Source organism: Chrysoperla carnea, chromosome 1 (genome assembly GCF_905475395.1).
Source record: "Chrysoperla carnea chromosome 1, inChrCarn1.1, whole genome shotgun sequence".
Classification (NCBI taxonomy): Eukaryota; Metazoa; Arthropoda; class Insecta; order Neuroptera; family Chrysopidae; genus Chrysoperla; species Chrysoperla carnea.
Genome location: NC_058337.1, coordinates 17,480,489 through 17,507,967, shown reverse-complemented (window position 1 = coordinate 17,507,967; position 27,479 = coordinate 17,480,489). Strand labels below are relative to the sequence as shown.

The following is a 27,479-nucleotide window of genomic DNA, read 5'->3' as shown; positions in this document are numbered from 1 at the left end:
GATCTATAGAGATCCGTTCAAGAGGTCGAATAATTATACTTCACATGTTTTGCTAGTTCATTTTTACTTTATTATATTATAAATATAATAAAGTATTGTGATCGAAAAAAACATCGATATTGGGGTTTCAACGGAATTACACGTTTTGAGGATCCCTGATTCCAAAAAAGTGGGTTTTTAAAAAATGTTGCTAACTCTACGTATCGAATTTAAGCTCATTGTATTCAAGGAAGGTGTATTCAACGGATTTATAACATACAGCCACCCTTTCCTGTTTAGCTTCCATACAGTGCATAAATTTATATATATATTTGAAGATATTATGATTAAAAAGCATGTATTTAAAAAAATTGTAGGATTTCCAGAACGTAAAAAAATTGCTTTGCCTTGCAAATGAATTAAAAATACTTCAGTTTTTAATCTCATTGTAAAATTATCTAAAAATCAAAACACAATAAATTAATTATTAATCAGTAGGAAAAGTACTCTCTAGTGTTTTAATCACGTAATTAATGAATCCATTTACTATCAATCAGATTAAAATATTTACGTGCATATTATTTATACGCATTTCATTCTGAATCAAATATAATAGGAAAAAAATTAAGCACATGATTAAACAAGCAGTAGTCGGTAGACTGACATTATTTAAACAAACTCTATATTATCGTCAATTACTTACTCTCTAATTGCAGAAACGAGACACTAAAAACAGCCAGTTCGAAAAATTTTAAAAGTAAGTCGGATTTGAATGCGGTTTTCTGCATTCGATTCGTTAGAGCGTCAGGAAATTCTGTGACCTAAATTGATTTGTAAGAAATTAAAAATATGAATTTGAGTAAATAATAACCATTTTATATTAACCGTAAATATACTAAATTCACAATTCGGTTAATAGTGATGAAAATGATTCCGAATTCGATTACTCGGCGTTTTTGGGGTCGCTAACACGAATATCGCGTCAGATTTTGTCTTCGAAGTACCTGGTGCCCAGGAAAACAGTATCTCAGTCGTCTTCTGGAGTTTTCGGGAAATTCGTTATATAACCAATCTAAACTCGTTACTCAGGGATTTTTGGGTCGCTGAACACGGATATCGCAACAGAATCGGGCACCAGGTAACTGGGTAACCTATGGGATGTATATATATGGCAGCCGCTATTTAATCGACCGCCGAAAAATGCCTCACATATTTAGCAAAATTAACTCCATTCGGATCCTGTGTTTAATTTGAATTAATTAATCATATTTATTTAATTTTAATTGATATGTTTGATAAAATAACAATACATAAAAGCACTCTGCAAGATAAGATAGGAAAATGTCTTTCTGTGAAACTTTATCTAACCCATCCTGAAATGTTCTTTAGATCGTTCTGATTAAAAACTCTCACGGCCACAAATCTTTTTAACGAGTAGTTTTCGAGGCTACGGGCTATATAACTATAATTTTCATGTAGCTTTTCGCGCCCGTAATTCGAAAACTACTCTTTAATAAGTTTTGGGGCCATGAGAGTTTTTGATCAGAACGATCTGAAGATATTGATCTATTTTGGGGACGGATTGAAAAAGTTTCACAGAAAGCTATTTTCCTAGTCATATATTAAGACTGTAATATATTCGTAGCTTTGATCGCCCGTAGCTCTTAAAGTATTCGATAAAATTTTTTATGGTCGTGAGAGCTTTTGATCAGAATGATCTAAAGAACATTTTTGGAGGGATTAGAAAAAGTTTCACAGAAAGCCATTTTCCTGTCTTATCTTGTGGGGTTCTTTGAAATTTTCAAAGCCCGCTCTCAAAAATTTATGACTTGTTAATAAAAAATTTAAATAAGTCCAAAAAGTAGGTATATGCCAGCTTTATTATATTAATTAAAATCAATGTCTTTATTAAAATGTATGACTCCAACATGTTTTATAGTTTACTTTCACTTGATACATTCTCTATTCTTTTTACTTTTGCATGCGATTTCTTCTCGAATAATTCTGAAACTGTAAATTTTCAAATTACTTTAATTAACATATATACTTTTTTCTGTGAAATATTTCTTACAGTAATTCTTTAGTAGAGTATCTAGAACAACGAACGGTGATTCAAAAGTAAGTGTCCAAATTAGTGAAATAACCATTACATTTACTAGGGTGCCACAAAATGAATACCACTGAAATAAAAAAAGACACCTAGAAAAATTATAATACAAAAACTAGATCCCATCTATATTGCTCAAGAGTATTTAATTACGGTAATTTCTGCCCGATGCTTATAAAAATATTGTGAATAATGTAAAAGAGTTTATGTGTGATTTCGGACATGTTGCTGCAGGAACTAGTACCATTGAAGCACATTCGGAAAGTCAAAGTTTCTACCAAATTTTCGTTTTCAAACATAAAACTATCCATGGTGAAATGGTAAAATGAACTGAGCCAGCGCAAGCAAATTGACGTTACTAGAAACAGTATTGTCGTAAATGGATAAAAACCATTAATATCCACGACATCATGGCTGCCTTAGTAACATGATGCCTAAAATAGTTTTGACAAATTTATACATTTAAAATGCTTTATTCTGAATGGCTGATTGATTGACTGACTGACTGACGGATCAACACCGCCTAAACCGCTGATAGTGGCTTTGAAACAAGTTATTAAATAAATAAATTTTCCTCTGAAAATTGATCCGCTTGACCCCTTTTCTTATAGAAAGGATTTAATATAAAATTTAAATCACAAGACCCACTATTTGAAGCTACTCGCAAATACACAACTCTCATTTTTTTGAGAAAATTAAAATTAAAGTTTTTCCTAATGTTGGCTCTCACGGAAAAATAAAGATATTTAGATATTTACAAATGATGTTTCACATAGAAGTACTTTATTTTTGTATAAGGAACATTTATTTATTTAAACTGTTGCATCTCGTATGGTTTACAAGATAAGTCCTACGAACCCAAAATCATAATGATCTATGTTGGTCATTTACGAAAAGAAACCCACTTTTTACGTCCTTAGTACGCAATAAAAATTTCAACTGGGTATCTCGTATTTCAGTTACTGTGATGATGGACAGACGAACTTTTCGGCTTGGGAGGAGGTCGGGCTGATTTTTTTGGTCTTCTTTAAACCAAAAAGATTATCATTTTTTTTAAAGTTATTAACCAGTTTATTTTTTTAAAGCATCCTTTAACAAAATCCAAGACATAAAGTTAAATTTACCTATTTCGTAGTATAAATTTTTACAGAGGTAACTTGAAACAGACAAATAAAGAGCATGATGTATTGCACTTTTATTTACATTGCGTAATGACCTAGAAGTTACAAACGCAGTATAATTAAAAAAAAAAAAAAGAGCATGAAACAAAATGTTGCTAAAAGTATTTATATAATATGCTCCGTTCAAAGCTAAAAATGTATAATATAGAGAGTACATCCAAATAAGATTAGAAATATAGTGCTCTCAAAATTTTGATAAAATTCCTTGTATGTGTCTCAATTTTTTTTTTTAATTAAAATTTCAATTTTATTGAGGAAGATTTCAAAAAAATACTTACAGCATATGAGTTTGAGAATAGAAATGGCATTTGCAATGACTTATGATGAATTTGTTGTACAAATACATGAGTTAAGTACATAGAATATGTCAATCTAGATAAAACTTGGAATACTGGCAACGAAAGGATCCAATTTATTGGACCACCAAAACCATGTATACAAGCAAATATTATCCATGACAATCCAGCTGACCAAATAACACGATGTAAACCAATAAACAATGAATTAAATACACGATCGTATTCATATCCTGGTTTAGTTTCATCATAAAATCCAAATACTACATACATCATTGCTGTAATTGAAACTATCCATAGTAAAATGATTCGATTCTGTAAAATTATTTCAGTTTTTAACAATTTGTTAAATAATTTAATAAAATATTTTAAATCTTACTTTACTGAGGTTGACTTTCTTATTTTTATTGTATATTAAAATATAACCAAGTAGCATCCCCATAACCCATGGACCTGCTCTTGTGTATGTTTGGAAATAATAAACTGTCATTATATCAGCATTACCGATTGCTTCACCTCTTAAATCGCTAGAAAAAAGACCAATGTTGTATACCTAATAATTGACTTGAATGAATTTATCTAAGCCAGCACAACAATTTCATTACACAGAAAGTAAAACAGTATCAAAAAATATTTCTGGACCTCCTTTAATTTCTGCACTAAGCGTACTGAAAGGAATACTTACATAAACGCCGCTAATTTATAATGCCAAGCAACTCCAAATGGAATTATTATTAAAATAAACATTAATGTTAATAAAATGAAGGGGGCTTGCCGTGGCCATTTTATAATAGGTAAAAGTAACAGTGGTGACAATATATACAATTGCATGTCAATTTGTAAATACCAAGACTGCCCCACACACTAAAATTTTAAAAATACATTTATAGATCGGTATCGTGAATCAAAAAATAAATCAGGATAATATAATAATTGCTTCAAAAAACTTTTGGAGCCCATAGGCAAGCCTGAGACTGGAGTCTTCTTGGTGTTCAAGTGAAAATCAATAGGTTTTCCAGAGGAGTGAACTGGTAACGGATTCTATTTATAAAATTACCCGGTTAAGGCCAGCTACATAATTTTGGATGTACAATAAAGCAGCCCACCAATTTGTTCTACATGGTTCGAAGGTATTTTCTGGATCCCATAAAGGTCCAGAGCCCATAAAACGATATAGTGTCACCATGAATATAATAACAGCTGCATATGAAGGTGTTAAACTGAAACAAGTAAAATAATTTATAAAATTGAATGATGAACTCTTCCCAGTTATTTGAGTTGGTTTTAAAATCAATAGTAATTGTAAAGTGAATAAAATGAAAGAGAAAATAAAATGACGTAGCAATCACTTATAATTTTAGTACATACTAAATTACCAATATCTTAGTTTGGTAACCATCTGGTACAAAAAACTCAAACCAATTAAAAATAAATTGCAATTTCGATGAAGTAGAAATCAAATTTCGTATTCATTACCAATTGATTAGCGACTAATTCCAATTTATTTTCAAGAGGATTGAATATCAAATTTCCTATTCATACGATTTCTTCATTGTCAAATAAAGTGCAACTATACGTTGCTGCTGTGTTGGAGCTAATATCCATTAGTTACCAGTAAAAAAAAGTAATTAATAAATAACAAATTAAATTTATGTAGAACAAGTGAAAACAAACAATTGTTGAAATACCACGTATAGACTGTGTTGATGATGCAATAGTTTGTTTTTTAGCGTCACGTAAATAACAAAAGAAATCCACTTTCAAATAGCCACACACACATAACTGATATTCCCATATCAATACATACTATAAAATTTGCACCTCATTAGCGCCCTCGTGGGTAAACAGTGATGTTTACAAAAAAATGTTTCAAACAAAAGTTTGTTTATTTTTTTATGAGGAACATTTTTTAGATTTTAACTTTTGCTCTATCTCTAACGGTTTACAAGATGGGTCCTACGGACCCAAGACCCAATTGACCTATGTTGCCCATTTACGAACTCGACCTCACTTTTAATGTCCTGAGCACGCTGTCATCTCTTTTCGTTTTTGAGTTATCGTGTTGACAGACAGACGGAAAGACGGGCAGACAACCGGAAATGAACTAATTAGGTGATTCTATGAACACTTATACCAAAATTTTTTTCAAAACATCAACATTTTTAAGCATTACAAACTTGGGATCAAACTTAATATACTATGTATATTTCATATATACATGGTATAAAAATAACTACCACTAAATAGTTAGAAAATTCTATTGTGTCCTACAAAGTATTAAAAAATATATATAAATGAAAAACTATGCTAACTTGCCAGAAATGTGATGTTTGAGCTCTGGGCAAAAATTTTTGTTTTGGAAGTGAAATTAACGACGAATTCTGGCAAAGCCTGCCAAATGGATAAGGATCCACCAAAAATGCTGTTACTTGCAGTCTACTTTGCTCCTTCTCGCATAAAATAACTAAAATATATAAAAATTTTCGTCACAGTCAGCAGACTCGGAAGTTATAAAAACTCATCCTTTAAAGGTTAAAAAAAGGTTACAAAAAATATGAGGAACAATACACATTTACCTAAATAGACATTTTACGGGAACTACAATTCCTGCACTTATTCCGCGCCTATTTCTTAGGATTGTACCTGGCACGCATCAATTCTTGCATTGGTATCATTTCTTGTATCATTATCACTTCTATTGGTATGATTACATCTTTTTTTTGAAATATTTTCAGAGAAAGCACACTCTAATTCAGTGGCGGATTTAGAGATTTGCCGCCCGTAGGCTATTCAATTTTTGCCGCCTCTAAATTTTGATATCTTAGTTCACAATCATATCAATTATCTATCAATAAAATTGCAACTTTATGATTTGTGCTCCATTATCCTCATTACATCAACTTTTCCCGTATGGTTAGTATCATCGAGAACTATGGTACCGTGTTAGATCCTTGATTATTTTTACAGCAAAGAATGATCAAAAAACAATATTTTATGCAAAAAGTATCTCAAACATGTACCAATTTTAAAGTAAGTTAAGGTATGTGTTAAAACTATACAATACTTACGTAATAGGAATAAAGCTTACACAAAAAATCTAGATTTGGCGAACGTTGATAAATATTTATTATTACACTTACAGTTACAAAACAACACAATAAATATATCCTTTCTTAATTATTTGTTAGTATTATAATTCAAGTCAAATTATAAAAGCATTACAATACTATTTTGCGACACTTTGAATTCGCAAAATCATTTATTATATCGTCGTACGAAATCTTGTTTATTAGCTCTGACTCTATGCACAAGAGAGCTAAAGCGTTTAGCTTTTCTTGACTTAAAGTCGATCGGAGGTCGACTCTTGCCTGAAAATGTAAATCCGATGTTTTCTCACATTAAACCGTGTCTAACAAATACGATGTACATGTATATTATTTAAAAAGCAACTTATCAAAAAGAAAAATAATCGCTGAGCTCATAAAAATTATTTGTATTTTCTAAAAAAGTTGGCTTTGTGAAAAAGTTAACAAATGTAAACATTCAATTTAAATAATTCGTGTACGACATAAGCGCTTAAGGCATGATCATTTGGATTTTCCAAACTTTTTCTTACTACAAATAAAATAATTAACTGATAAAATGTATCCATTTTCTAATCCGCAAATTGTCTAACTTCATATTTAGTAGAAGGAATTTTTTTATTGTCATGTTGCAATCGTTCAAATATCAGTTATTCGATTGATTTAAACAAAAAGACTATACTTATTCTGAATCTCTATAAGATATCGAACTAGTTTTTTATTTAATAAAAATTAGTCAGTATTTTTTACGCATAAAGAAACAACTTTCTGGAATAGAATTTGACAATTTGCAAACTTGCTGCAGCAATCATGATTATACCATCGATATTGTATCAAGATTGAATTGTGTAAGGAGATCTCATAATTATTAGGTACACGGAGAAAAAATTATAGTAATTATCAGTGAAGAAAATATGTAAAAATAACTAAATTTCGACTATAATATGGAATCGCTATTGCGATATTCTAAAAATTCATGATCATTACATTATAATCAAAAGCGTTTAGCATTTGTTTATGCAGAGATTTTGAGATATTTATTATTTAGCACTGTATATAGGACTATATTTCGGTTTTTGTTGAATATTTTAATTCCTCTATAATTTTTGAAATTCGTATTTTGTGTGTGTATTATAATTTTTTCTAAATTTTGTCAATCGAAATAAAAAATTTATGAACTAAATTTGCCGCCCCTTAAAATTTGCCGCCCTAGGCTCCAGCCTACTCAGCCTGCTGGTAAATCCGCCACTGCTCTAATTAGATGAGAATTATTGTTCGTTCTAAAGATTTTTACGTTTTTCAAATAAAACCGCCATATTTTCTTTTCATCTTTTGCATTTATTCGTTGAAATTTCAAAATATCGGGGCATATTTATTCACCTCTTTCTTAATAGTAAAACAGTTATCTTAAAAAGAGCGTGGCACACGCTGTACGTTAGGACAAACATTGTCCGTTTTTCCTGTTACAAATAGTCTTGAGTTTCAATTGTCACGACATTACTTTGAGTCTTGGATTACATTGAAGAAGTGAATCTTCAAGGTTACTCCTTAAAGTTAAAAACTCCCCCTTCGTTTCTTCATTGCACTGTTATAAGGAAAAGAAGCTCGAACTTTTGCCTGATGCACCGCGCGTGCCATGCCTATACTCTTTTGAAAGCTCTATTTTTACAAATGCCAATCGAATTTCATTTTTTTAGCCTTTAAAATGAACTATGGTACTGAGAAAGTCCAAAAGAGTAAATGATAATTGTATTTTTATCGATTAATATTATTATTTTCTTACCGTAAATACCGATGTAAATAAAATAGAGGGATATTAAACGATTTATTTTTGTTTTGCAAATTTAAAAAACCATACATCAGTAGACATCCACTTAAGAACAAGAATGAGTCCACAGAAACAGTACTTCCAATTATAAACATTGATGAAAATTTACTAAACCACTAAAACAAAGTGAAAGTATTTTTTTTATTTTTGGAAGTGAGAATATGAGTAATGTAAACTGGGCAAGATTTTCATCAAGCTTAAAATAAAAGTTTGTGATTCAGATCAGAATAGAGGTTCAAGTCCACATTGGATTGATTCCTTCAAAAACAAATTACATTGGTGACAATACGGAAATTGTCAATAAACCTAAGATATGCAAATAATAAGTCAACGATATACTATCATGAACAGTAGGCAAGTTAGACCTAGAAAGTCCGTCATTCAGCATGAATAATTTTCGGATGGATAATTTTTACAGTATCCCGTTAAAAAAATGCTCCTAAACATAAAAATGAAGGTTGTCGATACGTAGCTCGGTAAGATATTGCTTAAACTTTTTTTTTATTAAATAAATAAGTAAAAGAGATCGAACCGCTTCATGAAAAATTGGGGTCAATACTACCTTTACTTCGAGTAGATTGAAATTTGACTTTATCTCAAGTCGATTCGTGAAAATCCCATCTTTCTAGCATGTATAGAACAGAAAATCGAAAGTTTTGGGTGGTTTTCGGGCGCTCTTTTAACAATTAAACATCAAGCACTTAAAATTCAATTAGGTCAAAAATTATTGCGGGATGTTGTTGAGTAAGCTTTACACTACAAATACAAAATTGTATACATATTTAAAATCTGGTTTTTTCACACACTTTTTGAGGAATAAAAATCGTAAAAATCACGTTTTTCAAATTTTACGAAAATTTTTTCGTTCTCTTTTAGGATAATTACACGGTGAAAAATAGTTCATATAAGTTCATTTAGGTACAAGGAATGATCATGCAGATGCTAATTTGAGACATTTTATCGATGAGCTTTAATTAATGGTGCAATTGCGTAAAAAAATTGAATCATGAAAAATAAACTTTATTTTAAGAAAACCAATGTGACGCCTGAGGAGTAGGAATTAGTTTTTTTCTACTATGGGATAGTGTTATCTTCTTTAACTTTGAAAAAATTCATTCATCTGTAATAATCGGGTTTCCAATTTAAGATATTAAAATTGGCATCCCCGAGACCTTCCTCACATACAGAGAGGTTGCCTTAAAATTAGCATGATAATTTCAAGTAAATGAACTAAAAGAGATATATTTGATGGTTGAAAAATACACACTTTTTAATATGCTTAGTGCCACGGCTGCCTGATCAGTTCTGTTCTCACATTTAACTGACTGACTGTCATAACTGTTATTTATAAGCAATATACAATCTATATAACAATTTTTTGCTATAGTAAATTCATTTAAATACCACGACAATCATAACCGTTTTTATAGCATATATCTGACTCCCGTTCTACCGTTCGCTTGCCTGTGTATGTGTGACTTGCCTCGCAGTATGTGTGTGTACACAACTACTATCACCAATCCTTAAATGACCAGCTTTAGTAAATTCAGATAATTTTTTTCGGCCTAGCTCTTAATCCAATAGTTTATTTACCTGAAATTATCACTCAGAACTTTTTATCGTAAAATTGGCTCAAAAATTCCCTTTAAATTTTTATATATTCTTAAAGATGACCTTTCCACCACAAACTCTTCAAAGTCAGGGATGATAATTCTAACTAAAAAACCACCTTTAGTAGATTGAACAATACTAAGCTGTTTTTATCATTCGGATTAAATTATAATCAGTAAAAGTGAATATCTTACCTCTTTAACATCCAATAAATTAACACATAATGGTGTAGTTTGATAAATAATGTTCGAATATTCATGTCCTAATAATATCCATAACATACTTAGAAATCGAATACCATTCAAACATAGCAGCATATCTGGATCCTTCCTTATTTGAATTAATTTTCGAAAATTTGTTAACCATGAAAATGAAATCAATATTGGATGGCTTGATTCTGGTTTATATAGAAATTTCAAACATTATATTTGCATTTAATAATACAAATTTTACGAGCCTATTACTCAAGATAATAATTTCCTAAAAAAGTATCCGAGGGTAATCTCTAAATAAGTATACGTGGGTAATGGAATTTGGAATGCACATAACATGAAAACTGAGAGACAAATATTTCCACGAAAAAAGTCTTTAAAAAATATAAAAGTTAATTTTTGAGTAATATAAGCTCATAAAAATTGTAAAACATATTGTCAAACAAATATGGCAGCTGATTTATATTGGGTCTGATAATATATCCCAAGCATCTGTACGTTGTGAAAAAACGTGGAGACAGGTGTGTTTAAATATTATATGGCGTTGACTTATTTTATTAGTCTGAGATCCTGATTGCCCAGTAATTAAACTCTTGGATAGTATGTTTATAAATTAAAAAATTTTTACCTTTTTTCATGCGGTACAAATATATATCATACGCAGTACTTAAAAATATTATTAGGCATAATATTATACAACAGCTTCTATATGAACAAAAAAATATGATATTTATTTTAAAATATAAGATGTAGAAGAAATCGAAATGCGGGGTAAAACAAAGAAATAGATGTGAATTTTTCTACACGGAAATAATTGCTCCTTGTCAAGAGCCTAAAACTTATATTTGTTTGATACTTATTTACCTTTTATCTCAATTTTTTAAATAAAAAATCTAATATTTAATGTTAAATATTTATCAGTGGTTACAAAACATTACCGTTTAGTCTTAAATAAATATGCACATATATAATATGAGGTAAAAATAGAATATAATACAAAATTTATCTTCTTACTAAACTTACGGCAAAGCAATCGTAGTGCTGTTCAAAAAAACACCGTTCTTGAAAAATCAAACTTCTGAAAAAATTAAACAGTAAATGCACTGATACTCCGAAAGAAGGCTAAGTTTATTGTAAAAGCAAGTCGTGCAAGTTTCACTCTTCCCAGACATCGCAAGCTATATGTGGAAATTTTTTTCGCTTAATTTTCAGTTTGTTAGAAGAAAAAACTACCAAGCACCTATTCTTTTTTTCAAAATAAATAAAGCCTGGCTAATTTCTTTCATACGCTGAAACATTATGCCAAATTCGTGACAATTATTTTTGAAGTTACCGTACTAAAAGTTTTTGGAAATTCTGGCCTATTTTGAAAAATTTTTCCGAATTATGATCAATGATTTCGGCTATATTAGAACATAAAATTCGCCTGGGCCGATAGAATACTTCTCATTTATTGTTTTATCCCAATTATATTCGCGCTACTTACATAACACACCAGTCTGCAGTATTTAATTTTGATTTATATGTTTCAATTGTTTGGCAATTTATTTCATCTAGCATAAAAATTTCTATCCCAAAGAAAGCGTTAAGATGTTCTTCTACCTCTAAAGCGGAGCAACCATCAGGTACACAAATTGCCCAATTTGATTTTATTACTTCTGAAAGAGAATTATCTCCTTCCGTCAAATTTTGCACCATTACCTTAAATTTGATAAGCGAATTACCCTAATTAAATATTTTCTAGAACAGTTTTATATAGATATCTTACGGAATTCAAATACATAGAAAGGCCTTCAAATATTTTAATTTCTTCTTTTAAATTTTTATCTCCTAAGATATTCGTAATGTTTCTAAAAGTTGCCAAACAATATTTGCCTCGTATGGATTTATTTTCATTCTTTACTTGAATACATTCATCAAAATATCCAACATCAGATAAATGTAATTTTGTTATGCCATTTGGTAATTTAGCTGATGCGTCTATCACTAAAAAAAATTACTAAGATAATATTATAAATAATAAAATTACTAATAATACCAAAAGCTAATTGTTTTTTAATTTAAATACGTACTTTAAAAAAGTACGTATCCATTCTAGAAATGATCCAAAAGATTAAAAAAACGATCTAGTTAGAATTGGAATAGGATTAATTTTCGTGTCGAGGAAGGTTTTTTAAATTATATATTACAAACTAAATATAATTAAAAATATATTTGTTTCTAGTTGTATTTACATGGTACCTTTATTATTTGACTATGTGGTATAATGACAAAAAGACAAAAAATTTTATTCCCCTTATAAAATAAATGAACCCCCAAAAGTACCCGTATAATCAGAATATGGGAGATTGCCATATTCTGTTTTTACCGAAGTTTACCCAATAAACTATAATTTTTAAATAACAAAATAATAATTATAACAAAATATATCTGTATACCCAACAACGAGCTTCGATTTATTTAATTTTTGTTGTGACGGCGAGAATAAGACACGCTACCACAAACGTATCGCGTATGGTGTTGATTACGTTTTCATATATACTTCACAACTAGGATTGGCTAGTGCGATAATTATTTATAATAAAAACCAAAATTGATTTTGAAAATTGACGGACAAAACTATTATAATTGTAACAAATAACACACACTTTGTTGCGCCCATAATTCCGTGTTACGCACACCATCATACAATAAATTGCTTTGATTTGCACATACTTCACTACGTTTTGATTGTGATTGTAAAGTATACAAATGAATTAATCGATCAAGCATTTTCAAATTTAATGACAATGTTAAACTTTCACATATTGATTTATCGATGATGCAAAATATTACAAAAACAACACACAGTACTTTTAAAAATATCATTTTGTTATACAATAAATGTCTAATTAAAGCTTTAGCGATTCAAAAACTAAATTAAAAAATGTTCAGCAGACACATTTTAGTTAGACTTATAGTTCTTCAACTAATGATGACATTTATGTAAATTTACAGATTCGTTTTTGGTAATGTGGTCAGAAATTAATTTAATTGAAATAAATTGATAAAAATTGCGTTGTACAATTATTTTAAATTTAAATTGTTACAATTGTAAAAGGCTGGAATTTACGTTTATTTTTAAGTCCTTAACAAAATCACTTACTCTGAAAATACAGGGTGTTACGGTTATCCGATGTTGTAAGGGGTTGTCCTTACATATAAAGATGAATTATGATGAATAAATAACACATCATTTATATCCCCGGAGTATTGTCGTAATTACGAGTTGATTGGGTTGAGTTTGTCAACTATAGAGGAGTTGGTTAAGTTCTGAAATTTTTAGTCCTTGCGTTCAAGAATGGGACACTATTACAGAAATTTTTTTCGGTTTATTTTTTCCTAATCTTTTTTCAGGTTTATTTTTTTCTAAATCACAGAATCAATAAGTCGTTACGAAATAATTCCAGCTAATTGGTAAAAATGAAGATAAAATTAACCATGAGGCAACTTCCGCGAACTGTTAAGCAATATCGTTGCAGAAATTACGGGATACTAGCTAGAAGGCAAATATGTTGAACGTATGAGCACCAGTTCACCCAAAGTTCAACTATTGAAAGAGATCCCAAAATGAGAAACACGGTGTTGAAATGAAAACGAAAAACAAATGAGGTTTTGACTCACCATTTCTGTCACCTTTCAGCTCTTTTAATACAAAAATTGACTCGCTAGTAATTCCCGTTATGCTCCTGTTGGTCTTTAACACCTTCAAATAGTTTGTGGCTGGCGATGAGCCAGCCTCTTTCAGGTATCATAACGTAATGGTCTACGAAATTTTCAATAAAAATTTGCTGTTTTTTAATCCAACGTTTAATGCCGTTGGGCCGTTAATGAGATACAATTCATTGTTGGTAATATGCAATTAATATTAGTCAAACTAATTATAATAAGGAAAGCCAAAATCTGAAAGTATATTATGTAATAATTTTTCAAAACAAAGTGCCTTTCTTGAGTTCATCGACTATTTCCATAATTTTTGAATGCCCTGTATATTGAATTAAATACGCTGCGAATGCATCGTTTATTTAGTTTGTAGTATAAAACTAAGATTAATGATAGACTACAAAGGTTTATTATTTAATATAAATAGGTATAAGATATTATTGATTGATTAGTGAGGGCTTCAATTTGTGGAAATCCATAATGTTGGGTTCTGTTAAAGGTAAAATAAAATATTTTCACAAACTTTTATTTTTATTTGCTGCTTTATTTTCTGAGTAAATCGACGAAATGTTCCTAAAATTGCATCAACAGCAGCCGGCACTGGTCAACAAAAGAGGTCTGGTCCTGGTCCAGGACGATGCCCGCCCGCAGGTTTCACAAATCACCGTCTAAAACTAAACAAATTGAGCATCGAAGTTCTGCCACCCCACCATACTTCCCAAACTTCTCGCCAACTGAATATTTCTCTTAATTTATTTGATTTCAAACAATAAAATATACAAAGAAGTGTGATTGACATTTCTAAAGTGTTTTGTATGATTAATTGGTTTATACAGCTGTGATACATAGATTTCCACTACAGACGTCCTAAATAAGCTTCGAGCGTTTCAACTTTGGTGTTACAGGCGAATGTTAAATATCCAATAGAAAAGTTTATCGAATAGTATGGTATTAAAACTAATAAAACATCGGTCATTTAAGTAGAAGCAATAAGTACAGAATACAACAGTTGTAGGAAGGGGAAAACTTGAGTCAAAGAGATCCCGTGGCAAAAAAAGCTATTCGACTCTTCAAAATCTTCTAAGAGATATGGAAACTCATTACTATCATTATCCATTATATGAATCCTTTATCAGGATAATAAAATTGTCGCAAATAAACAAATTTATAAAAACTAATTTATTAAAAAAAATACATATAAATAATGAACACATTAACTCTGTTCCTTATGCTCTCCTTCTTTCTCAATATCATTTTTTTCTTCCACTTTATTTTGCACTTTTGCCGCAGGTTTTTTTGATGTAAGTCCTGAAACTGAAAACGATTTCATAATTATTAGTTATCGCCTGGAATTATTATTTACTGTTACTTACTGAATTTCATCAATAATGTATCCAAAACAATAAATGGCGATTCAAATGTTAAAGTCCAAAACAGTGAAACAATCAAACAAGTTATTAGCGTCCCGCAAAAAGAATACCACTAAAAAAAATTAGATTTGGAAAATTAATTGTTTCAAAGTTCAAATAAAATTATAAGGCACTTACAATATGCATGTTAGAAAATATATATGGCATTTGTAATGACCTGGAATGAATATTTTGCATGAAAATATGTGTTAAATACATTGAATATGTTAATTTAGCCAAAACTTGAAACATTGGCAAAGAAAGAATCCAATTCACTGGACCACCATAGCCCTGTATACAGGCAAAAATAATCCATGATAGTCCTGCAGACCAAACCACACGATGTGCACCAACAAAAATTGAATTAAATACTCGATCATATTCATAACCAGGTTGATTTTCGGGATAGATTCCTAATACTGTATATAACATCGCCCCACATGAAACTATCCAAAGTAATGTGACTGCAATCTTAAATTTTATTTATTTATTTATTTTGTAAATATTATTTTAAGTATCATTTTAGCATCGTGCACAGTATTATCAACTAGCAATTATGGCAGAAACACTATTAGAATCTCGTTTAGGTTTGGGATTTTTTTTTCAATTTTAAGCAAGAACGCCCTGAAATCATACCCAGAAAAATAATCTCAACAAATGATAACCTCCTTTGAAGTTATCGCAGATTAATAACATTATTTGAAAACATTTTTTCGAAACCTAACTAAATTTGGCGGAAATCGAAATTGTGAAAAAGAGACCTTGTGAAGTTGCGTTGGTTATCTCTATATTGCGATAGAGCTTTACCACCTTTTATCGAGAATTTTTTGTTATTACACTATTTGCAATTAGCAGAGATTTACATCGCAATTTGCACAGCTAGCAGGCTTGTCGTTGCTTTGTTTTAGGTACAAGTCGAGCTTTAGATGTATACTTAACGTGAATATGAAACGAATAAAATTTTGACACCATTCACACCCTGAACGCAATTGTTTAATAGTTTAAGAATGAGTAAAGGCTAAATTGTACGATAAAATTCCCCAAAAATATAATATTTACATGCACCATTCTTACATTGGCAAACTAAAGATATTTGCCTTTTGAAGCGTCTGCTGAATCATACTACAACTACATCGTCGAATATGGAGAAATGGAAAAATCAAAATAATTCAAAATAAAATATGAATGACTACACGTAGAGCACAATAGACCGTAAGACAGAAAAGGTGCTTTGTAAAATGATAAATACATAATGGAAATTTCGCGAGTGGCTTCTTTTTGGTGAGTCTATCAAACTCTCTACGACTATTTTTGAAACCGCTGCGTTCTCAAACGAGCACGATGACCTCATATCTAAACTGACGGTCGGAAAAAACTCAACTCAAAACTCAGCAAGGTATTTGTCGGACACTATGACCACAATTGATGACATAAATAATTATTAAACAATAAAATATTTTTCCGACAAAAATACTGCGCTGATGAGTTTGTCTACAACCCCGAACATGCTGTACTTATGTATTTTTGCCCTACAATACATACGTAGTTCTCTTTTGCTGAATTGTTAAATAATTATTAATGTTATCAAGTGGTCATAGTACCCGACAAATTCCTTGCTGCGTTATTTCAGACAAATAGCTTTAATAAGACGTAATCCTACTCATTTGAGAATGCAGCAGAGAGAAGTTTGGCAGAATCGCCAAAAGGAAGCTACTCACGAAATTTCAAGTATGTATTAATCATTACTTGTTGTTGTTGTTTACATTTAATCATGCACACGATATTTACATCATGGCCTGTTCGACTAATTTTGATATATAATATGTTACACATTCGTAAACTAAATATTGACAAATATCTTGTCTAGTAATCTTAATTAAAGAGAATTGAAAAAAATACACTCGAACCAGGACTCATTTTACAAAGCACCCTTGTTTCTGTCTTCAAATCTTCCCATAAGAAAATAAATTTTTGTCGATTGTCGGTTGTTTTTAGTTGCTACAATGCACGATGCCAAATGAATTAATAACCTACAGACAAAACAAATTATATTCTTACTCTATCTAATTTAGGTCTTTCAGTTTTACATTTGTATAAGATATAACCAAGTAATAATCCCAATATCCAAGGACCTGCTCTTGTATAAGTTTGTCCGTAGTAAACATCCATTTGGTTAGCACCTCCACCGCCACCACCACCAAACCTTTTTGCAAAAATAAAGTAATTCTTCGTTTAAATAAAAGTAAACATACCAAATTTACACCATGATGACTGATAATAATTATGGTAGTTAACTTGGTTGTTACAAAATTAACAAGTTATATAACCCACCATATTCACATAAAATTCAGAAAAGAAAGGCCTAAATCCATCTTTTTTACGCTTTTTACCATTTCCCAAAATAGCCTCAATGCCAAAAATTGTCCAAATTTTGTCTGCCATGACGATTTTTTCACTTTCGGCATCGTAAACAAGAAATTATAAAGTTTTGGCCTAGCGATAGTTTTTATTTGATTAGTGGTTTTCGCATACACTGCTCCCACCTCCCTTTTAAACAATTTTACACTTGCAATCCAGGCATCGTAGACAAGAAACTATAAAGTTTTGGTTTCGCGATAGTTTTTATTTAATTTGTGGTTATAGTTTAACACAGCCTCAAGCACGATTGTAAAGAGAGTCGGTACCCCTTAGGCACAATTGTAAAGATAGTCGGTACCCCTCAGGCATACTTTAAAGTTTAAAAGCTGAAAATTGATGAGCATATTTGCAGGACTTTAGTTAAGAGCGGTAGGGCTAAAGTACTGAAAAAACAATGACTGTTTGAAGTGATTTTCCTTATATATAAAAAACTATTTCATCATTGTGACGTCAAATATTTAGTTTGGGAGCGCTCTCTATTTATGTAATCGTCTGTGTTATTTTATACCTTCAGTAGTTCTTAAAACAAATATTTAGTATTATTATATTCAATACTTACATACTAGCCGATAGTTTGTAATGCCACGCAACATAAGCTGGAATTAAGACAAAAACAAGTACCAACGATGACAAAATATAAGGTGTTATTTTTGGCCATTTTGCTATTGGTATCAGTAATAATGGAGACAAAATATATAACTGCATATCAATTTGTAAATACCAAGATTGCATAACACACTAAAATAAAAACAACGGATTAATAATTACTATAGGTCGTTTTTTTGTACAAATGATAAATAATAAAAAAATACCGCTTGTCCTTCCACATAATTTTGAATGTACAACAAAGCAGCCCACCAATTTTTTCTGCAAGGTTCGTTTGAATTTTCTGGATCCCAATTTGGTCCCGAACCCATTTGTCGGTATAACGTTACCAGAAATATAATTGTAGCAGCATATGATGGAGTTAATCTAATTAAAATGTTTATATTTTAATTGTTTGCTATTGAGGGCATATGATTTTGTTATTTTCTTAAAGTCAAATATTATAAAGTTAAATAAAAAGTTTTTAGGACATGTTTCGTGTATCGTGTTCCTTAAAATGTCTTCAAGAATATATTTTATTTGGAATATTGGAATATACACGCATCATTAAGACTTTTGTTTTTGATTCATAGTTTTTAATCGCATAAATCAGCTGCTATATTTTAGCTCGGTTACGCTAGCGACGCAAAGTACGGAAATTGCATTTAAAAAATGCTAAAATTAGGTGCTATTGGGTACCAAAGTCAGAAATTAAAGGTACTCTGAAACTTACACCGCAACTCAAAACGCATAGTTGCTAGCATTATGTGATGCTAGTAGCAACACAATGAAAATAATAATGAAAAAATGAATGTTGAGTAAACACAATTAGGTGCTTATTCAGTGCTAGACGGTCAGGATCATGAAATTGCCTAGTAAATAAACGAAAACCACGAATTTCGCAAAATAACGGATCTTAAAATCAGTTGTCTCTAAAACTAAGACGAATTCTTAATCAGGTTTAGCGCTCCATCTTCTGCGCCCTCTTTTTCAAAGACGGTCCCACGTATAAAACAAGCTTTCAGACAAATAGTATCTCAGCTATACGTACCTTAGTGCAGGTCAATATTTATAAATATAAAGTATTCAATTTAAGTAGTATTGAATAAATAATTAAGTGAAAAATCCATATAATAGACAGGGTCAATCGTGAAACTCAGTCTATTATGCGGTTTTTTCTTAATTATTCATTAAATACTACTTAAATAATTATTTAATACCTTATATTTATAAATATTGATCCAGCTGAAGTACGTTAAGCTGAGTGCTCCATCTTCTGCGCCCTCTATTTCAAAAACGGTTCAACGTACAAAAAAAGAATTCAGACAAAATTTGTAAAAAATTGTATCTTCTACAACTTTTATAATAAATGTTAATTTAGTTATGAGATATTCACAAAAAAACTGATTTACAGCCCCTCCAAATTAATCAATAGAGATTTTAAAATTGAATGTAGGTTGAGTTAGTTTTAAACAAGTGCCTCTTGGAGGTTCCATCTTTACATTCCCGCTTCTTTCTATTTTTCAGTGAGGGAAGTAGAATATTTTTCGGAGTGTTGAATGTTTTGTTGGCGCGGCTAGACATTTTCACTAAATTGAGTTAGATATTTGAAAACTTTTTGAATGGTGTTATTATTGAGGAGGTTTTCTTTGATCATGTCCACTTTATAGCACGGAATTAAATACCGGTATATTATTCATTAAATAAGTTTAACTTATTTAACTCATTATGTTTCATTTTACTAATTTATTTTATTTCATTTTACTATCATTAAATGAGTTTTTACTCATTTGGTTATTTATCCTCTTAGTTTTAAAAAGTGAGTTTAGAAGATACATTTGTCAAAACAATTTTATTTACTTTTGGCTAATCACTCTTAAAAATTTGATTCTTAATTTTTAACTATTTTGTTCAAAATAATGTACTCAAATAATTCAAATTAGAAATTAATTATTTAACGTACCGTATATAACGATGTAGATAAAATAGGGGCACATTAAATGAAACTTTTTTCGCTTGCGATTTCAAAAAACTGTACATTAATAAGCATCCACTTAACAAAAAAAATGAGTCGACAGAAACTGAACTTCCAAGTGTAAACGTTGAAAAAAATTTTCTTGACCACTAAAAATAAAAAATTAACTCTTTTAAATTAAATACTCACTGGAAATAAAAATTTATTTTTTGCATATCAATAATTTACTTACGCTTGGTATATCAATTGTATTAACGACTAAATTTGAAAAAGTACTCATATGTTCATGTCCGTATATTATCCATAACATACTTAGAAATCGTACACCATTTAAACAAGGTAACATTTCAGGATTATTGCTTATTTTAACTAACTTTTGGAAATTTGTAAGCCATGAAAATGCAATAAATATCTGATGATAAGGTTCTGTTTTAAGATAAATAAGTTAGTATTTTACTGTCATAAAATATATTTCAAACTAAGAAAACTCTATATTCAATCTTTAGGTTTGAAAAATAATTTTTCTTTATTATAGTGGCAGGAAAAAAGTGATTTGAATTATTGCAAAAGCATAACATCTGGTAGATGTTAACCCAGAAAACTCGGAATAGGCACTTTTAATGAATTGTCACAACATGCGTAATTGCGGAAACTGTATGCACAACTGATTGGAAATTTGACTAATTCATTATTGATTCGAACCATCACCAACAATGATATCCTGTCCATTTTCGTCAATTTGGTAATTTTTTTCACTTTATATGGTCTATAAACGTAAACTGAAATTGATAAAAAATAAATTTCGTGGAAGTGTGGGGCCAAATCATCTTACGGATCGCGGAAATATTTCTTTTTTGATTACTTATACCTGGACTTTATGGGATTTTAATTCCGACATACAAAGTCGGCCAATGATCTAAAGTAATCATCGTTTCGAAAATTTACTATTGCTAATAAACTGGTAGCCCATAATGAAAAAATTCTTGAATTCTATTTGATTTCAATTTCAAAGTTGGTAAAGGCAAGTTAGTCAAATTTATGGCAAATGGGGTTTTCGATAATTTTTTTCTACCTTTTAAGCTAAAAGAAATGCATCGACAATACCATGCTAACACGAGAATGGCAAAATGTTTATAACTGTCGAAGGAGTTCAACATTTTTTTTTTATATTCGAATTTATATTAACATTTAAGACAGACAAAACTTTATCGCAAAAATTCGACTCTCAAGCTACGATTAAATCAGATTTTTTTTTGATTAAATAACTTCCTGTTATGAATTCTGAAAAAGCAGACAAAGATTTATAGAAATTTTTCTGCATTATGCTCCACCAGTTTTATGTGAAAACTATTCAAATGAACTTACTTGCTTTTGTGTAGTACAAAAATACGTCATAGATAGTGCTTAGTAAAATTATTACGCCCAAAATACCAAGGAATGCTCTATAAAACATAATTTACAAAAAATAATTTAATATTATCTTGTACAAAACATTTCTTACTCACATTACAACCCAATCACCAGCGTTTAATTTTGATTTGTAATTATCTATTGTATGACATTTGGATTCCTTTACAGTGAACATATTTGCACCTGCAAAAGTATTTAAATGGTCTTCCACTTCTTTAGCAGTGCAACCATCAGGAACACAAATTGCCCAGCTTAGTGAAGATCCTGTCATCCCTCCGGCATTGTTTTCCACTTCTTCATTAAGTAAATTAGGTTTGACCTGTCACAATATTTTTTCTAAGTTTATTGACTACTTTTACTTTTACTTATTTACTAATTTTCTTATTTGTAATTTTTCCAAATTGTGGCTACACTTCATATAATAACGTGAGTATGACATAGAATTAGTTATTATAAAGGCATAAATAACATACCAGGCATAGATAATTATTAAAAATACTCCAAGCCAGAAATCTTTTTCGAATATATTATTCAACAGTTTAATTGGTCTAAGAGGCGATATGAGGTCGATCTTCATACATCTGATAACCAGATGAGACATATCTTTTAGGAAATTTTGTTGATTTTTAAACACTCCTATCGTAGTTTTTCTACCGCAAAGTGTTAATGGCAATTTTTAATTAAAATAATTTTTAGCAATTTTTTCTTTGAACGGTGTTTTTCAGGCAAGGCTATATAGTTATTTTCGTAATCAAATTATACTTCTTCTGAAACCAATTTGTTAACAGATCAGTGTAGAAACCTATATTGACTTATCTGTTCATATGGTATTAACAGATCTACATCGGTCTGTCGATCGAAAATGATAATAACCAATTGAAATTGGTATTAAATAAGACTTAAGGTAGTACTATCGGTAAAAGACTTTGCATTTGGAATTTAATGAAACTTGGCATAGTTGTCCATTATTATATCATAATTAACCAGTTATATTTTTAGGGGCCTTCGGAGAACTGAAAATTTGAACGTCCAGTTTTGTGAAATAAAATAAAATCTGTGATTTCCCTAATATACTAATAATGATATAATAATGGACAACTATGCCAAGTTTCATTAAATTCTGAATGCAAAGTCTATTACCGATAGTACTACCTTAAGGTATAAAAACTTATTAAAAATAATTTAATTAAAAACAGTCATGAACACTTTTCGATAGAAAAACTGTGATAAGAATGTTTGAAAATCAATAAAATTTCATCAAAAATATGCCTCGCCTGGTTATCAGATGAGTGAAGATCGGCCTTATACCGTCTCTTGTACTATTTGGGCAAATTTACTTCGGTAATGTATGATTCATCAACGCTGTAACGTTGCGGATCTTACAATTTTCTGTAGAGAAAAAAACATAATGCACATCCTCATTCAGTTTTTATCCTCATTCAGTATTATAGAGATCACCTCTTGTATATGTCGAATATAATAAGTTTCTAAGACTTGTTTGTGACAAAATATGTGTAAAAAATTGAATATACTTTCCTTAGGAATTTTATAAGGGGAGAAAAAAATCTGCCTTAGTTAAAACAATTTTTCTAATGCAGCGAATAGTAAAAGAATGATTGAGTTCATGTTTTTATTTGCTATTTTTAGGAATTCTGAAAAAGTAGTCATAAATCTAGGTAAAATATTAATATGTTTGACTGCACAATCTAGCGTACACGAATAGACAGTCCTCCTTATCACATTTCTAATAAATTAAAGAGAATTGAAAAAAATACATTCGAACCCAGACTTCTTGGATTCATGCCAAGCGCCCAAGAAGTGCACTTTGTGTCTAGAGCTCGAATGGCCCAATTGGTTGGGCGCTTGGCATGAATCCAAGAAGTCCGGGTTTGAGTCCTGGTTCGAGTGTATGTTTTTCAATTGTCTTTAAATAAGATTACTAGACAACATAATTGTCAATATTTAGTTTACGCTGTATGTATCATATTAAACTCTTCAATTATAATCGAGAGACTTTGATGTAAATAAATATCGTATACATGTTTAAAAGTAAACAATACAAAAAATAATATTCCTAATATGTTAGAAAAACTCCTGTTTTCACTATTAATTTTTAGGTATTTTCGACATAATATTTGTTTAATAAAATGGCAATTAGGTATGTTAAATGTTTGCAATTAATTAATAAAAAATTGATAGGTCTTATATTAATATGATTCATGATTTTAATTGAATTACAAATAAACTTAATTCTGTCAGAAAACATACCTACCCGTTGCATAGTTTGAGAGAATCCAACCAATTTATGAATATCATCCTCTAAATTATTATTTTTGAAGTTAACTTCTATGTTTGCCAAACAATATTTGCCATTAATTGACATACTGTCATTAGTATTGTGACTTATTTGTATACATTCATCAAAATATCCAACATCTGATAAATGCAATTTTGTAATTCCAGATTGTAATTTAGCAGACGAATCAATCACTGAAAAAATATTTTTTATTCTATTACATTAATGAAAAAGTCTGGAAAATGAACGTTGATACTTTAGAAACAATGGGCGTGTAACGATTTCTTAATTTTTAGGAAGCAAAAAGATTGAAAAGTAATTTTTACAAATTGTATTATTTTATTTAAGTTTTTCTACATCAGGTTTGTATTTACTCATTCATAGATGAATTTGAGCAAATACTTTGAATAAGATCAAAATAAGAGTAGACTTTTTACTACTTCTTTATAGTACTGTTTGTCAAAAATAGCACATTTTGGTCAATTTTTATGGTGGTCGCGGTATGCAGTATACCTAGAGTAGCGATTTTGATTCTCACCGTCACAATAAAAATTAATTTAATTAATAGTTGTGTTAATCACATAATGGTATCACAATGGCCTATGGCCTAAGTGTGTCCTTCGTGGATAACCAATATAACCTATCCTAACCTATGTTTTTTTGAAAATCTATCTCTTTAAAATATTAAGCAAAATCCATTCATAGGCTAGAAGTTCATGCTAAAATTTTTCGGGTTTTAAAATCATGTTGAAAAAGATGCTCCTATATGTAAAAGTTAGTTTAAGTACCATGGCGTCAGTTTTAGGCAATGTCACATCCCTTGATGTCTCACCCCTGCACCAGCAAATATGTCCGGCGTTGCTGGAAATTAAGTCTGCATAAATATTCGAAGCAAATTACATAAATACCGTGCAGACCTAAATCACGTGGGGTTACGGAAATTGAAAGGAGATCAAAAACTGTTTTAGCTTCCGGCACTGAAGTTACCGAATTTATTTCTGTATACCATTTATGTAATTCGCTTCGAATACTTATGCAGAGGTTGTACCCAGCAACGCCGTACATATTTGCTTGTGCAGGACTGAGACACCAAGGAGCGTGACATCAAATTCTCATCTGCACTGACCTGTACCGCGCAAAACTGACGCCAAGGTGCTTAAACTTACTTTTACATATAGGAGTTTTTTTTCAACATGGTTCCTGGCGAGTCCTCCCGAAAAATTTTAGCATGAGCTTATATTCTATTAACACCGTCGTGACTTTCCTTTAAAGAATCTTCTACCTGTGTTACACCGGTAAGATTTTAGCTTTAATATCTTGGACTAAAAAGAACCTTTGGAATTTAAAGGTTGTACAAATTTTTTTATTCCATCTACTTGTGCTATTATTTTTAATAAAATTATGTGTAGGGTTGACTCAATAAAATTTTCAAGAAGGGTTTCTAGAATGGATAAATAAACTTAAGTACTGGATCCCTTAAACATTGGATCAAAGGCATTGGAATTAAATTTTAATAAAATTAATTTGAAAAAATTTATAAAAATACTGTTTTATTTTAAACAACAATGGAGACTCAAACAAATTAAATTAGAAGAGACTTTTGAAAAAACTTAAAAGTACAAAAGTCAAGTGTTTAGATTGATAATTGGTTTTCCACATTTCATATAGTCACTCTAAAAATATACATATGATTGATAGTTTTAAATTAGATAACAAATTTAATCACAATCTATCTAGCCTAAATAATTCGTACATGAAGCAAATTCTTAATATTGTCTCCCATAATTATCACGCATGAAAAAAAATCACACGAAGCAAATAAAATATAAAACAAATATAAATTAAACAAAAAACATATTTTTATTATTTACCAATAATAAAATTAATTTATTTTTCAATAAATTGAAATTAATTTTATGTGTAGGAAACTGGTACCTCTAGCGCTGATTCTGTTTTGCACCCAGCAAATAGAGTTAAATTTAATTTAAGTTCATCTTACAAAAGTTGATTAGTAATTTTATTCGATCATAAAGTAATAAGGGAGCACAAAGCAACAACATCACCAGAGTCTCCAAAACTGTGTTTATTGTGATAAAGAAACTTTGAGCAATCATTTATCGCAACAACAAAAAAATGAACATTAACCGTACTTGCTCAAACAGCCGAACTACTTTAAGCACCCACTTTCTTTAACAGTTTCTAGTTAATTATTAAATATTAATCAAAACTAATAAAAAGAATTTAAATTTTCATCTTCGGTTTCAGAACTCGTTTCACTCGCAATATAGTATACGTCTATATTTAGGCTTACATCCCCGCATTTAGAAAAAACGATCAAAATAGTCTAAACAATGATAGTCAGATTCTTTTGTTAATATAGATGAAAGTAATATACTTTATTCTAATCCAAAAAAATCACCGCCATTTATTAAATTAAAAAAGTTTTATACTGTCAAACGAGTGGAAAAGTCGACCTTATCGCACTTCCTTGCCAAACTACATCAAAAGTTTTCAATTAATGAAACAATTTTTTAAGCAAATTGCCGAAGGAAATGGAGCTATTGCTTTTGTACTGATGGTGGAATTTTGAAAAAATTTCTTGAAATGTCCATCAATCCTACCTAATAGATGTCAAAAATGACCATCGTTATGGTATCAAGAAGGTATTTGAAAATTCAAGGTCGTTAATGAGAAAAATCGACGATAAACGAGGGGTAGGTTATACTCAAAGTTCAAATTTTAAATTTGTATCAAAATAAAAAATAATTTGTATTTTTTGATCAATTTTAAGCAAAAAAGTACTCTTGTGATTTTTTCTCTAGACGCATAGTTTTCGAAATAAAAATTAAAAAAGTAATAATCGATTTTAAGAATAATGTGTTATTTTTTTCAATCTCTGAGGGAATTCGCTTAACTAACGCATCTCTTGCGTTACGAATTTTTTTCATTTTATAGCTTACACTATAATCTATTATTAATTTTTATAAAATTTATTAAAAATAAAGCGGAGAAAAAATCACAAAAAAATATGTTCATTTGTAAGCAAAAGAAAATCAAGATGGTGATAAGCTATAATCTAAACAAAGTAGGTACTAAATTTACTAATAATTGCAAAATAAAAATATACACACTTCGTTCTGCCCACAATTGTCCTTTATACACATCATCATACAACAATTTACTTTGTTTTGCACATAAGTCACTACGCTCTGATTTTGATTGCAAAGTATAAAATTTTATTAAACGTTTCATCATTGCTAAATTTATTACTGAAGGAGGCAATGATGGAAGATTTGGTAAACCAAATATTGATACATTGCAAGTACATAGTATAACACTTAGAACTATTAACGGCTTCAATAACATTTTAATTAGATACGAAAATAA

At 30.0% G+C, this 27,479-nt stretch overlaps 1 protein-coding gene across 1 annotated transcript; it reads right to left on the bottom strand.

Moving 5' to 3' along the window:
- Positions 1-1,850: 1,850 nt before the first annotated feature.
- Positions 1,851-27,479, bottom strand: LOC123290876. The gene is made up of 22 exons (XM_044871229.1): positions 27,224-27,479; positions 24,069-24,286; positions 21,892-22,115; positions 21,752-21,828; positions 20,619-20,812; positions 20,375-20,535; positions 18,639-18,798; positions 18,386-18,564; positions 17,467-17,611; positions 15,547-15,879; positions 15,373-15,481; positions 15,218-15,313; positions 12,066-12,283; positions 11,784-11,998; positions 10,280-10,415; positions 8,430-8,590; positions 4,621-4,783; positions 4,249-4,427; positions 3,943-4,090; positions 3,546-3,878; positions 2,051-2,159; positions 1,851-1,989 (listed from the first exon to the last, which is right to left on the bottom strand). The coding sequence occupies exons 1-22, from the start codon at positions 27,456-27,458 to the stop codon at positions 1,913-1,915; spliced, it is 3,870 nt and encodes a 1,289-aa protein (XP_044727164.1). The 5' UTR covers positions 27,459-27,479; the 3' UTR covers positions 1,851-1,912.